Source organism: Microchirus variegatus, assembly GCF_963457635.1.
Source record: "Microchirus variegatus genome assembly, chromosome: 2".
NCBI classification, from domain to species: Eukaryota; Metazoa; Chordata; class Actinopteri; order Pleuronectiformes; family Soleidae; genus Microchirus; species Microchirus variegatus.
Genome location: NC_139803.1, coordinates 14,158,689 through 14,175,309, shown reverse-complemented (window position 1 = coordinate 14,175,309; position 16,621 = coordinate 14,158,689). Strand labels below are relative to the sequence as shown.

The window sequence follows — 16,621 nt, the reverse complement described above, 5'->3', positions numbered from 1 at the left end:
GTGTTGTAGCCGCATTTAAGACTAAGTCACAAAAACAGAAGCAAGAGTTTGCTAATAAAAGCCTGTTTAATATTTTTCATAAAAAATAAACCAATAAAGTAAGCAAAAAAAAGAGGGGGGAGGGAAAGACACAGAAGGAATGGTAATTCCTGCCACAAGGCCTCGGTGATGAACAGAGCAGAATGACACCAAACAAGAGTTCAACTGAGAACACACAACATGAAGGGAATTTTACGACATCTGAATTCTATCATGATTTTTAATTGACTGAATTCAAATTTGAAGCAAAATCATAATCTGAGATGATTCCAACCCCAGAGGATCGACAACATAAAAAAAACCCAGAGCAGTCGTCTTTATTACGAGGTGTCCATCGAAGCTGTTTCTGAAATGCAAGAACAGAAATACACTTTATTTCCCTTTGTAACATTGTTTTGAAGAGTGTTATACAAAGTAAGTTATTACTGTGTCTCTCGTGGGCTATGCTGTAAGACTACAAACGATTTTTTTGATTTAACTGATGAACTCACGTGTTTCATTAAAGAGGAAGGAATCCTGATACTCCTTCATGTATTGAGAGGATCTGGCCTCATCCAGGAACAACGAGTAGACTCGCTTAATGTCGTCCACCTGCACTTCTGTCCCCTGAAGAAGCCACAACGCAAAGATTAGCTCAACAAGAAGGCTACAAGCAATCAGGAATACATGTTTTTGTTGTTGTTGTTGTTGTGATCAGCAACCCCAACAATAAACTTTCAACACAACATGAATCAAGCAAAGAGACAATTGCATTTCTGCACCTCCTCTGGGCTCGGTTTATAGCTTTTGCTAAATCTAGCCCGTCCCAGCAGACTAACCAATCTAAGCACTTCAGAGAGAAGCCACTCCTACTGGACGATTTACATTGGCTTGTCAGAGTTTATCTGACGTTTATCCATTCAGACTTCCGTTCAAACCATAAAGATTCCATATATCTTTAAAAGAATATAGCATGTCATGTTATATTCCAAGTCTAGATACAGCATACCTTGCGTTTGCGACACACCAGTCCTGCAGTGCTGATCAGCTGGATGGCGTAACGCAGCGACGTCTCCATGCCGATGCGAGTCAGCACAGTGTGAGCTTCCTCGCTCAGCTCCACATCCTCCTCCTCACACCTGAAATAAACAGCCAGGTTTACTTCATTTCTACTCAGAGGAGGTGGAAACAAATTTTTGATGATGATGATGAGAGCAGACTCTCACCGGATCTTGAGGATCTGCCTCGTCTCTTTCTCGGTGTACGGCGAGGTGGCGATGATGAGGAGGCGATCCAGCAGGTCGATGGGGATTCCGTGAGGGCTCTGATAGTTTGTGCCACGGATACTGAATGGGAGGATATTAAGGATTAGGTGACGACTGTCACAAACTTAAGAATAACAATTTGTGAACATTCGAAACAAGAGTTAAAGACAGATGTAAACCATACCGAGTGATGCCTCTGTTGGTGGCCATAATGAGAACAGGGGACAGGTCACTTTCGAGGGCACGATTCAGGAAAGAAAAGCACTCCATATCCAGCATATGGACCTCGTCGATAAATAACACCTGGAGCCACAGAAATGGAAAATCAGTCATGTGCTCATCAGACATATGAACCACACACACATGCACACACTTGGACCTACCCCTGGTATGATCTCTGCCTTTCCCTCTTCCCTCCACTCGCACACTTTAGCATTAATCTGCTCGCGGACTTCCGACTTTATCTCTCCCGTGTCTCCGGAGAAAAGAGCCAGGAATCCTTGTGTGCGGCTGTTGATGACGTCGATCTCGTGGAGGGACACCGTGTGGACCACCTCTTTCCTCTTCTGCAGCTCTCCCTCTGGACACTGTACAAACTGTGTCTGCAAAGGCACATTTCGAATGCATTTTAAAAAGCTATCAACGCTACTTTGAACAAATTAAAAGTCCAAGGCACAGACATACAAAATGTTAGGCGCACCAAGGCAACCAAAGACAATGCAGTTGATCGCCAAACATTTTAGTGATGTATCAGCATACCTGAGCTCCCATGGCATCATAGTCTCTGGCTCTGGTGAAGGAGCGGCCCAGTTTGCTGATCTTTCCAGTGGCTTTGTCAATGGTAATAACATCTCTGAAAGACATAAGCGAAAAAGCAGTTTAAGCAAATCACAGGCCTGAAATTTGTGAAACTGGAGATTGCATACCGATCTTTTAAATATACATAACTTACCCTGAGCTCCACTCTGTGGTCACAAACTGTATTATATACTTGACTTACCCTGCTTGGACCTTCTCTTTACTAAGACTTTCAATCATCTTGTTGCCTAAATCATATATTGTCTCCATCTCAGTAGTCTTCAAAGTCAGCTTTCCAACCTTGGCACCCTGATAGAAAATAATTACTTTCATTAACATGATAATCCAAAAGGGTTGTTTAGGTTGTTTGTTCAAATATGTTTCAAAGCAGGCAACTGCAAATACACCCTACCGTTCCAGTGGCTGGTCGATCAATCTGGATTTCCACCACCTCTCCTTCAATAATCTCTGTTTCTTCTCTGTAAACAACAACAATTATTTAACAGCAATATATTTAAAATAATAAGAAATATGACTTATGATTATTGTGTTTCACTCACTTGATCCTCACTCCAATGGCTTTTCTAAAAGCTTGACTGAGTGCCTCGGTTTTGCTCATCTCAAGAGAGAAGATCTCACTACCAGCCAAGGCTGTGAAAGGTGTATCAGAGCCAAGAGACTGAGCGATGCCTGCATAAACAAGAACATTTCAAATGAACCTACATGCCATCAATTCATCTGAGAGCAGGGATTCTTTAAACAAAGTAAATATAACTGAAGAAATTGACAAATTAATTCAAAGCAACAATATTACTTCCATGATGATGACGAACTGACACTGAATTTTGGAGTTTCCTGTGTGACACTCACCCATAGCAATGGCTGTCTTTCCTGTGCCAGGTTGGCCAGCGATCAGGACGGCCCTGCCAGCGATTTGACCATCTTTGATAATCTCCAGAATGACTCCAGCAGCTCGACGGGAGGCCAGCTGGCCAACCATGCCCTGAGACACCTGCAGGTGAACAGAGACTTGCTTAAACTGCTCGACAACATTAAATAAACTGAAATTCAAATCCACAAATGTTATGACACAATTATCAACTGTACCTGTCTCGGCTCCAAAGCATCATCCAAACCAAGGCCTCGGATGTGAGAGTGTGCACCTGAACAAAAGATACAGTGGTGACAGAGAAGTCTAGTTCTATATGGGAAAGGCTGTCTATTTTCACATCAAGTGATTATTCATTTATATCCATTGACTGCTTTGCAGTCAGTGTATATGTCATATATATTGTTATGAGACACTGTCTTACCAATTCTCTCGATCCGCATTATATCACGAACCTCTGGAACCTTTGTAGTCGCCATCTGCATTGAGGGATAAGAAGACAACTTGTTTTTTGTTTTTCTGGATGAAAACAGCAGTGACACTAACACTCATCACACTTTTTTCTATCTTTCACAATCTCTGGAATAAAAAACACAGCTAAGCAAGACCCGCACCCCCCTGTACACATGTCATGTATGAAACCACACAAATTATGTTTTGAACAACACTCAGAAGTCGTTGGTGACATAGAAGAACCTGTGTTGTCCAGTCGGTTGTCATAGAGACAGACAACACTGGTTCGACCGTTGCGTTAACGATGTAAATGTGGTCAATTATTTGTATTACACGTCATTTTTATTCATAACAAAACACCGGTGGGTCTGCAATCTCAACATGTCTATGAAAGCCAAACACTGAGCTCCATCTTCTCAACAGCATGAGTTTAACGAAATGCGATGCTAACGCTAGCTAATGTTGTGTTAGCATACAAGCTAGGTCCATTCATAAGTTTCTGTCTTTTATAACAACTCCTACACTCCGATGATGACGTAAAGCTGACACTCGTATGAGGATTTACCCAATATGTTCGCACACTTTTAAAATGTACACGATTTGTGTGATATTTCGTTAAAAATGCACTTACCTCTGCAGCCACACTTGTGAAAATGTGAGAATGCGGCGCTTCTTTCTGAAGGTGCGCAGGGGAAATGTGTCCGGAGAGAAACGAGCTGTTTCTCTATGGGCTAAGCTGTGTTCCGGGTTACCCTCTGTGCACATGGCGGCGACAGAAAAGACAGGTAAAATGTTGAAAAATGTTCAATAATTGTTAAATTATTAGGCAAGTCAAACCTACACACAACCATACATTCAGAACAATATGACCCTGTTGCTTTTGAGCGGTGTTAAAACTACCTGTATCTGGAAACTGACGAAAAGTAGTAAAACGCTAGCTATACATGTTTTACCAGGAAAAGCAGAAAGAAAATAATGCAGTTGGGAATATTGATAACAGAAAAATACGGCGTATAAACATGAGCTTGTAGTTGCGTACATTAGCATGTTGCTACATCGTAGCTTTCCTTTTATTTTTTTCATGATAATAATAAATAAGATAATCACACTGTTGCCTTTGATCTTTGTTAATTTTTACCTGAACCTGTCAAAATGGCTGCTGTGCAAAGACAGCAAATAATAAATGTAATGTTTTTGTTTGTTTGTTTGTTTTACCATATATTTACCATATACCACCTATTTAAGTTATTCATTCATTCATTCATTCATTCATTCATTCATTCATTCATTTACTGTTTCTCCAACAGTGAAACTTCTTTCCACAGCTGATTTTGCGGCAATGATTGGCTCAGCAAGTACTGCACACGTTTCTCCACTAGGGGGAGCATGGATCATGGAGATTTTATAGGTATGTATGCCTAGGAAAAATAACAATATTACAACTCTCACTTTCAGATGCTTCTGAAAAAAAATAAATCATATATTTAATAACAACCAACATCTGTACTATCCTAAATACGTTTTAGTGAAATCTGAAGAAGTGATAGTTGTTTGTCTCCCTTTCCTGGCTAAATACCTACAAAGTGGCAAAAACTTAGTAAGTCAGAAGGTGTTTTTCAATTCTGGGGCCATTCGTTCTGCAAACTGGAAACATTTAGATAACATTTGAATAAAGGTTTCCAGGATCCTGGCGGGAGACTTTCATATCCTTTATGTAATATCCTCCAAGTTTTCCCTTCAGGCTACAGTTTTAGGATTCCACAATCTAAACCTACTTTACTCACACAGGGACAGGAGGACAATACTGGAAGTTACAAACTGTTACCAGAAGTAGTTGTTTGTCACTGTAAAATTGTGATGTGTTATCACTGGATTTGTCAATAGATGTGCTTAGTTGCCTCCCTGAATTTCATATCTTGTTTTGCGTTTTTTTCACAAAGAAAACGTCCACCTGAATCCAGATCTTTAATGAATAACTAGATGATAACGATCTTTACTATTACACTGGGCCATACCTTAGATAAGCATAGCACAAACTTCGAAAGCTGCTTCTTTGGCGAGTTTCGGCCATGTGTGAATTCAGGAGCTCTCCGTTACACCTCACCTACTTCTGTACAGTTTCTCCCAAAGCTCTCAGACGTCCACAAAACCAACACTGCTGTCTATCTCAGCGCACCAGTCATAACACACAAACACACTGTTTCACCGTTATAATAGTATGTCAACAATTATTTATTTTAATATACTTCAGACAAAATATGTGCTTTCTGTGATCTTACAGGCATCTTATTCTGAAATAAATGCATATTATAGTATATATAATATGGAGGATATATTAAAAGCACAAAACACCAGTTCAATCTTGTTATAAAAAATTTTATTGATTAAAAAATATATTCATTAAAAGCGTATCTTCGCCGTATAAATGGTCCTGTGGCATATTTCAATCAAGTACAGCTTTAATTATTTTAAATAATAGGAATGATCATTAACTTCATACACCTGAGTTTAGATTCCACACATGTTAATTTGAAGAATATTCACAGTCATCAAAACCAAGTCCCCTGATACTCAACACATGTTTGTATTGTAAGAAAAAAAGAACATAGCCGAGAGATTATAACATGTCATTACAGAGAAGTAATAGCTTTGTTCTGTATATGTAAAATATCCCTGAATCACTGTTGTACATTGATTGGCAGTGTATATATACGTAAGGGTGATATTTAATTACACCTGGATGATGGTGATGGCTGACTCGTACCAAACCCAGAAGCCTGGATAGACAGCTTCACTGAAAGAGGCCTTGAAGCGATGGATGAGAGACATGGTGTCTCCTACAGTGTAGAAAGAGAGGGTACCCCCAGAATGGTCAAGGAACACGCCGATGCGAGAGGAGTAGGGTGCGCTGACCTCTATCTGATCCTTGCTGTGACGGGCTGAGTAGCTGGAATCAGAACAGAAGAGGCTCCAAGATTTGCGGTTGTATCCGATGCGGCAGCTGTCTCCATAGCCGTTCCTCTTGATGCCTTTGAAGGTGACGCCGATGGCAGCCCCCTCCCCACTCCAGTCAACCTCCCAGTAGTAGGCACCACCAGAAAGGGGCTCCTTACACAGGACCTGTGGCAGGGAGTCAAACCTGACAGGGTTGTCACCATAGTTCTGGGGGTCTCTCTTGAGGGTGGCTTTCCTGTTTCCTCGGGACAAGTAGAGCTGTCTATAGGCTGTGTTTGAGTCCAGAGTGAGCTGGCAAGCATCTAGAAGGAGACAGAAATTTTAAAATCGGTTGCTCGGAATACATGTATTTGAGGAAATCCAAGAAGTCACCATTTCACCACCAGCTGCAAGGCTGCAGATGTTAGCAGAAGGAGACTATTATTTTTTTTTAGTTCTGTAAGATGTTTAACTTCTGCAATTATTTGCTGTTGAATAAAAGTGGGAGACCCCCTAATCAGATTAAACCCAGGGGTTAGATATCACCTGCCTGCTGTCTGCAGGTCACAGCTGGTGGGACACCCGGTGACCTCGGTTAGATCGGCCCGGCTTATTATCTGGAATGCCAGAGGTATTAACACGGTTTATAAGTTTGACCACTGACATAGGTGCACCTAACAAAGTGCATTTTAAACTGTAGCGTGACACCCATGAGCTTTAGGCACCTTACAGAGTGACCTTAAAGATGCAAGTTATAAGTAAACGAAAGTGGCAAAAAGATAAATGAATAACAAGTTGTATTTTTTAAAACTATGGCATGTTTTACTTTAAGCTGACTGGTTAGTAAGTGTTACACTAAAACTGCAAAGCTCTGCAAATGCTCCCAAATGACAGTGTCACTCACAGTAGTTACTCAGTAGTGATTTTTGTGGTCAGCCACAGGCACTGACCAAGAAAACCTCATCAGCGTCTGATGTGTGTTTCCAGTGAAATAAGCAGCGAGAGAGCGAGAGCAGTGAAGTGTGTCTCTACAGGAAACTGTTTCAGAGAAGCTGGGACTCACATTTCAGGAAATCCTCCCTGTACTGAGGTTCCTGCACTGGAACAGACTTGTACATGGCAGCTTCATCACCTGCGGAAGGAAACACATACAGTATATCAGTGAAGCGCTTTTATGCAGACTTACTTTTTTAGTACACTGTGGTACTAAACAGCATTATTGAACAGTAAATGTGATTTTAACAGTAACTGATAACAAATTCTATCAATCAAAGCTGATCCAACAATATGCAGCTTGTTTTTTTTTATGAGAAACATGATATAATAGAAAATCAAAGTAAACATTTAACCACGAGTGACCTGAGACTTCCCTCTAATTAATATAAGCTGCAGCCATGACTGAACATCAAACACAAACTGCACAAAGGCTATAGAGTACAAAGCGGTGGGTGAATGTGTTTGACTCTCCCCTTTTTGGAGCTGACTGGCATAGTGGATTAAATAGAATTTAAACTCATATTACGACTCCTAACTTTTATGCCAACATAAAATCAGCAATAGAAAAGGTATTTATCTTGAAGGGCTGACTTACCTTTTATTGCCTCGTGTTTTGTTGACCGTCTCTTTTTGGACTCATCCAGTTGGCAGAAGGTCATCTTGTTGACTGCAAACAAGGCGAATGTATTAAAATGGTTGCAGTGATAAAACGGTATGTTGAGGACAGAAATAATATCAAACCAAAAATGTTGTATTTGTCTGGCTCCACACTCACCTGTCTTGGCTACCTTGACCAGTTCTTCATTGCCAAATTCATTCAAGTGCTGCTTCATCTCAGAGACGGCCTTATTTACTGGGCCGAAGGTGAAGTAGGGGTTGACGCTGACTGTGGGCAGCTCCTCAGCCTCTGTCTGAGCGATCAGCATGTGATAGGTCTAATAAGGAGAAAACAGAAAATCATGAGGGTTATGTATGCTTTGAATTTGTGCACAATTTCTAGTCAGTCAGTTAGTCAGTCATTTACCTGGATGAAGTGGATGTGGTCCTCAGTGCGGGACAGCTGGGTGATCTCAGTGTCTCTCCTCTTCAGGTCAGCGATCTCGTGGCTCAGACGCTCCAAGTGGCCCTCCGCGTTGTTGAGCGCCGCCCGCTTGTTGGAGGTGATGAGCTTTGCCATCTCCTGCTGCATCCTCTCGATGGAGCGCATCATGTCGCTGAACATTTTCTCGCATTCCTGCAGCGCTCTCTGCGCCGAGTTCTGCACATAGGAAACACAGAGGTATGCAGTGAATCAACTGGCTGTCACACTGGTTTGTCAAGCACATTGAAGGGAAGCTGTCATCAGCCATACATGGAGGAATGTTGTCTGTGTTGTTTCGTTGATTTATCATAACTTTCTTTTCGGCATGCCGTAGTTAATCTGGTCCTATCTGCATGATGAATGATGTTGGCACAAACCTTGAGTGAGTCTACTGCTTGTTTTAGTTCCTCCATCTGCTTGAGCCGGTCATGAATCTTCTCCTGGATCTCAGCCTGGGTGGCCCCCAGTCGTTGCTATAAAGAGAACAGACATTGTTTATACTTGAGACACCCGTTATTTTAGACTAAATAATCCGGTCACTATTTTATAAAACAGACCGATTTTAGAGAAACTGAGTTAAACACAACTCAACACATGCAGCCAGCAGAGTCTCAAATGCCAGAGAATTAGTTTAATTGCCTAGTTTCATGTACTGTAAGCTGCTCTTTCATGCATTACCTGCCACTGTGCTGGTTGTGCAATGACCCATAATATGTGACTGTGTAACTACTGCTTCACAAATGACACACTGTTCATTTACATACAGTATGATAAGATCCGCCATGTTGAGCAAAGTACTTTCGAGCGCTATTACAACTACTGGCGGCGAAAGTCTGAAAACCTGTGTTGTCACTTTATGTAAAAAAGTTACCAACCTGCTCCTCGGCTCTCTCCTGCTCAGCAGACACCATGTCGTGGCCTTTGTGTTCTTTCACCGTACACAGCACACAGATGCACATCTGGTCAGTGCGACAGAACAGCTCCAGACCCTTCTGATGCTGGGGACAGATCTGTCTGTCAAGGTGGCCAATCTCATCCACCAGCTTGTGCCTTTTGAAAGTGGCAGACTCAAAGTGAGGCTTGAGGTGCTTCTCGCAGTATGAGGCCAGACACATCAGGCAGGTCTTAATGGCTTTGTGCTTTTTGCCGATGCAGATGTCACAGCCGACATCCTGGGGTCCTGCATAGTTGTAGTCAGGAGACGGGGGCGGAGGTGGAAAGGCTTCGGAGTTGCGTTGGACGGTGGAGTGCCGTGAGCCCGCCATGCGTCTTGGTGTGGGCCTCTTGCTGTAGCTGACTCTGCACTGTGGGCAGAGGAAGGAGCCTGTGTGGTCAGCGTGGTCCCAGTATGTTTTCAGGCAAATAGAGCAGAAAACGTGGCCACATGGGATGGACACAGGATCCCTGAGGTACTCCTTACACAGGTAGCAGCTATCCTGGTCAGATGACATGAAGACAACTTGGTGCAGTTCCCTTTAGTACAGTGAAGATGCTCCAAGAACAGCCGGTGACTTGTGACAGCACAGTTGCAAAGTGATCACACAGGTACTACAGGCAAGGGTTATATAGCGTAAACAGAGAGGGAGGCTAAACTGGTTGAGCCGAAACCAGTAAAACAAAGGCGGGGCAAGTAAAGGACAATAAATGCCTCCACCAGTCATTACAGAGTGTAAAGAGAATGAATGAAATGTTTGATTACAAGATACAAGGTTTGGCATTGAGAGCACAGGTGCATTTTCAATGTGTGTGTGTGTTTTTTTAAATTCAAATAAACATTTTAAAAATAAATCTGCATAAGCTGGAAGCGTTTTACTCGTGTTTGAGCTAGAAATGGAAGCATAACGTGTGATATTATTAATAATAATGTTTGCATCACATATACAGTAGGTGAGTAATGTGGGGGAAAGTATGATATTCATTGTTACAAGTCTTCCATGCAGCAATGCAAAGTGAAGCAACCACAGGCGTGTCACACTTACTACACTGTTGCACGTACTCTAATTGCTGTGTGTCACGGATTGACTGGTAACAGACTGTTCCCTGTTACGATGTGTTATGATACCCACTCAAGTCACAATGACCTATACAGATTGTTTTCTGTGCTATAACTGACAATGATAGTACAGTTTTCTTTGTGATGTAGCAAATGACTTTGGAAATTGAGGCTTTTTGAAATTGAGTTGTTGTGGTCTTCATGATCCAGTGAGAAGTTGACCTTCAGCTTACCTGCAACCAGTTAATTATCAACCTGTTTTACTTTTGCTTTGACAGGACACACGATATACACACATGCTATCGCATAATATGAGATAGCATGTCTGTGCTATATTTTTGCGATAGTATATTACAATATCGCAAAATTAATTCCACAAAACCTAACTAATCATAAGAAAGTGTATCCTTCCTTGCTAAAAAACCTTCCTCTGAATATTTCATCTTACAGTGAACACACCTCTCTGCCAAGATGGAGTTTCAGTGCTGCTGGAGATAGGAATGCAACTACACTTGATAGCCCAGATAACAGGAGGGCCGAGAAAGCTTGCTCAAAGGATTCCATTGTATTGGAGCCAGCGGGGCCCAAGCAGATTGCCAAGCATCGCAGGGTCTGTTGTCCGTCAACAACGGTAACTACAGCTGACACGGAACACTTCATGTAGCATCATATTTGACAAAAAAATATTCCACTGATGCAGCCAAATTCATGTGATGCTACCGTCGCTTGATACACTGTGTCCAGTTCTTTAGTTTGAAGTGATTCATTTCAGTTATCATCAAAGCACTGGTCTTGATATAACCAAACAAAATGTGTAGCCTTGGTTCAGCAGCAACATTTAATTACTGTCTCGCAAGAAGTTTGTTTTTTTTACTTTGTTCTATCAACTTAGATAACCTCTGAACTCTGTTCGTGCCAGAGCATGGACTTTGCTTCATAAAATAGAAATAAAGTTTTTATGAGGGAGAAGCATATGTAGGCTTTCATTTACAACAGCTCACTTTGATATTGAAGAAACATGCACAAAAAGTTTCTTCTGTACTTCCTTTTTCTTAAGACGAGGCAGAATTGTGAGATTAGATGAGGTGATATTGGGGATATAGGACTGTTAAATTCTTATTCTCATCCAGGACTCACTGGCCGTGGTCGACGTGACAACAGTAACATTTGCAAGCTTTTTAGTTCACTTCCAGCCCCTGAGTGTTTTATCCCCTTTAATCTTTATTTATCTACCAGCATCAGCATATGCGTGCATTGTTTTCTCATAACATGTTTGCATGTCGTAGTTTCCTGTTTTCATTACTCACTCACTCTCAGTGAGTGGGTCAAGCGAGTCTACGTTTTCCTTTGATCAAAAAATATCTGTACACATTCGCCCGCACTTGTCCTGCAGAAAGCACACACGTTAATGGAGGTTGACATTTCACCTTATGCTTGATCTTGTGTAGTTTCATCACAACACACTGGAGTGCAAAGATTATAATTTAAACGTCTTATATCTTAGATCTTCATTATGCTTCATATTAACTTTCCTGAGTTCTTTATTAACAAACATGCATTATCTTAATTTATCTGTCCTGTGATTGAAACACTCATATAAATCAAGTCTGTTGTTGGTCGTGTCTCTCAGTAACAAGTAGTTTATCTGTAAACACACATTGCTCCCTTGACTCTGGAAGAAGGAAGGAAAGCTTGCTTATCAGAAAGCTCGCCAAACATGGAGCGATGAAACTGCCTAGTGTATGAAGTAAGGCACAAAATGCAGTCAAGGTGTGGCCAGTAAACTTAAATTAACATTTAGTTGTCTCGAGTGTGAATCTCGATCAGGCCAGAGCTCATTTATTTCAGGCAAAACCCATTGGTGTTTTCAAAGTAATCTTGTGCAGCAGACTGATACTTTAGTGCTATAATAGGGCAAGAGTATTGGTGGAAACCAGTGGACAAAAGGTCTAGTTGAAATGCAAATGATGTCAACTGACATGGTGTTTCACATCTGTCCTGAGTGATCTAATCAAAAGTGCACAACCTTTAGTAGGATTGTTCACACCTGGCATGAAAATGTGACCATGTGATTTGAATCCAGTTGCACAGCAGCAACAGGTCTGAATCAGGCCTTTAGTCGTTTTTCTCCAACACTCTACACATGATAAATTCATGGTGTATGTTGGCTGAGGGATGATTAACCTGGAGAGTAAGGACATTTTTGAGAAAGGAGGACGGATTTTTAAAAATGTGTTTGTTGGCTTTACAGCTTTATTTAATAAATATGTCATGTCATTAAAGAGTCATTAAAATTAAGTGCCCTGATACTCAACACATTGTGTAGTTTTATATCCACTACAATCACAAGCTGCCACTCAGTGAACCAGGGTTAAAGACACATTTCTGTTTGATGTTTGACCTTGCGGTTTTAATCAAACATGTAGTTCATCAGTTGAGGGAAGAAGAGGAGACACACTGTTATGCAGTAACCGGGTGTAATAACAACAACCACTTGACATCGTGACACCAGCATAACAGTGAATCCCCCAATGATTAGGTTTACTATCCGTCTTCAGAGGGTGGTGTAGAGAGAGGAGACATCTGTGCTCCAGCAGTTGGCAACTTCTTAAAGTGTTTTCTGGGTGTATCTGGACTGCTGAAGAGGAGAGCCAGAGTATTAGTCTACTGCGAGCAAAAACACACAGTAGCAGCACAATGACAGGACAAACAACTGGCTGTAATGAAGTCCAGGCTTATTTATACTAGTCTCCTGTCACAGCCTGTTCACCCTGCTGCAGTCGAGCAACAAATAAATACTTTCTGTGACCTATTCATGCACTAGACTTTGTTTTATGAGTAGCAAAAAGGGGGACTACAACAAACACCCTGTGATATACAGTGGTGAATAAAAGCAGTTGCACTAGAGCAATAAATGGTAGCATATGTAAATGACGCATGCTGCTGAGGAAGGATTTTTACAGATAGCTGAGGTTTGCCGCTTGTCATTCAGATAATGTAAATCTGCGTGTGTGCGTGTATCATTCGCAGCTGTCATGGAATCCTGCTAAGGAAAGTCTGGAAGTCTACACGCAATGTTGTCAGTCAAAATTAGAATTCTTCTTGGCTTTCGTTTCCTGCTTTTTTCCCTTTGAGCATCTAAAAACTGGGATCCTGAAATATAACGTGAAAATAGATGTTACCTGTTACCTTATTGTGAGGATCAGTGGTGCAAAATCTCCCTGCAACTTTCGTTTTTTGCTGGCATCTGGCATCCAGTGCCTTTCTGGTGTCACCTTAGGTGGAGGTGGCTGCCTATAACAGCAGCTCCCAAATGGCAGCCCACAGGTCATGCCTTTATGGCGACTGTAAAGTCTTCATAAGGCATGTTTATGTATGTTACTGTAACAGGTTCTAGTAACGGGCATAATGAGAGTATCTGGAGTTTATTGACAGAGTTGGAGCATAACACAGTCTCATTTGGAATATATGAGTTGGGGGTAGAAGACAATGTTTTTAATGAATTTATTCAAAGAGAGAAATTGAGAGACCACCTACGTGCCGAGCTCTCAGATCTGTGCGAGACTTGACATAAAACATACTCTGCCCAGCCCAAAACAAAAACCACATAGACCAGTGTTTCCTATTTCCGTATGTGCCTATCGTACAAACCTGTTGGGACAGTGTTATAATCTTGGGTTGGTCCAGTTGGTCGCAACATTATGTAACCAAAAAATGAGGTCACCTAAGTAAATATACTGAATGACCAGGTTTTTCTTGCAAGTCTAAGATGACAATGCCATTCATTGGGTTGAAGTTTTAAAAGACTAGCATGACTCAGTATTTTCACACAGGGATTGGCCACCATAGAATCCAGACCTTTTAACCCCACTGAGAGTCTTTGCTGGACTTGACTTAACACAGCTGTCTAACCCCATCACAAATAGCGTCTTATCCATTCAACGCGTTTCTGTTTTTTTTAAAGGTATCACTTGCATTTCATATCCAAACAACATCAAAGTGGCACCTTTAGTAACTCACCTGTCAAGCAACAATAGATGTTGTGTAGCTTATCTTAATAATACCATGGTGAATGCATGCATGCATGTCGTAATTTAAGCCAAAGGCACAAAACAAGCTGTGGAAAGTAAATACAGACGCACGTCCATGCTTTATCCCTGCTACTGCTACTACTATATATGTGTGTGTGTATATATATGTGTGTATATGTATATATGCATAGCAATGCTGTAACCTTTTATGTAGAAGCATCCAGTGTCAGCCAGTCAGCATACAATATTTCAGTACACGCACTGTTAATTTGTTAATTTTAATTCATTATTTATGTTGATGTTTAATTACTTTGAGCACTTTGTTATGACGCGAAAGCTTTCAAATATTACATGAAGCCCAGCTGTAATAACCACATCCATGTGTTGAATTAATCTGCACTGAATTTTTGTGTCCCATGTTCATATAAAAACAATGATATATGGGGAATTATTGAGTCTAGTCTCGTGTGTTGATCAGCGTCGCATTTCAAGGTTTTGGGTGTGGACCTCGGGACTGGCTGCTCTGAACAGACAGTAAACATGGTCTCAGTTAAAAAAAAAACACTACATTATTATTGAAAGAAATGTTTGGACTTTGTTCTACCACCTCAAATAACCCTCTAATGTTCACGCCAGAGGATGGACTTTGCTTCGTAAAACAAAAATGTCGTTTTAATGGGGAAGAATGACCTGTAGGTCTTCACTTACTACAGTTCATATTTATGAACCTTTGCACTTATACTGGAAACTCTTCAGCGTAGGAATCTGTGTCATAGAAGGCAGAATTGTGACGCCAAACGTAATGAAATGCTACGCCTTTACACTTAAAAACTTGTGTTACAAACCAAATCCATACATTCCTACCTCAATGATGTATTTTGATGTTTCAGATGTATCTAAAATCCTTGTAATGGCAACCTTGAAAAATATCCTTTCTTTTGATGCTCCAGTAGAATTTGGTGTTTTTTTTCCTTCAGTATTCAGCAGAAACATTTGCAAGTTATTTACATTTTTCATTTACTTTCAGCCCCTGTGTGTTTCATTACTTTTAATCTTTATCCATCTATCAACACAAACGCATGTGGGCACTGTTTTTCCCTCGCTCCACATTTGAATATCGTAGCTTCCTGTTTTTATTACTCACTCTCAGTGAGTGAGTCAAGTCCACATTTCCTTTGCTCATACGACCATTTGCTTTCTCCTGCTCTCGTCTTGCAGAAAGTTATTCATATTTGCTTCACCTTAACTGAGGTTGCCGTTTCACCTTGAACTTGAACTCAACTTCCAAGGACTGTGTAGCCACTTTTACGCAGATTGTAATTTAAATATGTTTTGTATGCATAACATTATCATGCTAAACATGTAAACGTTCCCATTTTCTTTTTTTTTCATGCACCCACTTCATCTGTCTATCATGTGATTTTTAATGCTCGTATAAATCAAGTTCATTGCTGACTGTCTCTTCCTCTAACACGTAGTTAATCTGTAAGCACACAGCGCTCCCTTTACTCTGGAGGAAGGAAGGAAAACTGGCTTATCAGAAACCTGACCAAATATGGAGAGGTGAAACTGTGTAGTGTATGAACTAAGGCACAAAATGAAGTCAAGGTGGGGCCAAATGTAGTCTTTACAACCTTATATTAACGTTTATTTTCTCCAACACAATTCTGGACCAGGTTGTAAAAGCAGAGTACATTAAAAGGCTTTTATTTCAGAGTATTTTATTTATTTATAGTTTGAAATTATTGTGAACAGCAGACTGATTCTTGTAGTAAAAAGATATGCTGACAGCTCGTGATATAGAAGAGTTCATGGTGAAGAATGCACACAAATATGTAAAACATCCATTGCATCAGCACACCTGGAGTGTACAGAAAACATCTCTTTGAGAACAAGTATGCACGCATGTGTGACGCAGTAGTGACATTTCCTCACTACTGCGCAAACACATACAATACAGTTGCCAAATTAACTCGCACAAGTGTCCAAACTGGTTCGACTGGCCGCTGTGTCAACATGACAGATCTGCATTCTGCTCCCAGACAAACGGCCAGCAGCAAGTTACACTTTTCAGCAAGTTTTTTTGGTGATAAAAGTCACAAAGCAGGGATGTTTGTTTATTGGGTGGTCCCTTAAATTCCTACAGTACCTTCGTCCACGTTG

The 16,621-nt window shown here is 40.9% G+C and overlaps 2 protein-coding genes across 2 annotated transcripts; both read right to left on the bottom strand.

The window, feature by feature from the left end:
• Positions 1-319: 319 nt before the first annotated feature.
• ruvbl2 (RuvB-like AAA ATPase 2) lies at positions 320-4,099 on the bottom strand. Its single transcript, XM_083910737.1, has 14 exons — positions 4,055-4,099; positions 3,395-3,449; positions 3,189-3,244; positions 2,952-3,093; positions 2,642-2,771; positions 2,494-2,560; positions 2,284-2,390; positions 2,043-2,136; positions 1,667-1,885; positions 1,468-1,586; positions 1,245-1,364; positions 1,028-1,157; positions 531-645; positions 320-385 (listed from the first exon to the last, which is right to left on the bottom strand). Exons 2-14 carry the CDS (start codon positions 3,447-3,449, stop codon positions 360-362), a joined length of 1,380 nt encoding a protein of 459 aa, XP_083766863.1. The 5' UTR covers positions 4,055-4,099; the 3' UTR covers positions 320-359.
• A 2,054-nt stretch (positions 4,100-6,153) lies between these two features.
• On the bottom strand, positions 6,154-9,885 carry ftr83 (finTRIM family, member 83; the record flags this gene model as incomplete). Its single annotated transcript, XM_083910562.1, has 7 exons — positions 6,154-6,680; positions 7,421-7,489; positions 7,949-8,020; positions 8,129-8,288; positions 8,378-8,611; positions 8,812-8,907; positions 9,310-9,885. 7 exons carry the CDS (start codon positions 9,883-9,885, stop codon positions 6,154-6,156), a joined length of 1,734 nt encoding a protein of 577 aa, XP_083766688.1.
• Between the last annotated feature and the right edge of the window lie 6,736 nt (positions 9,886-16,621).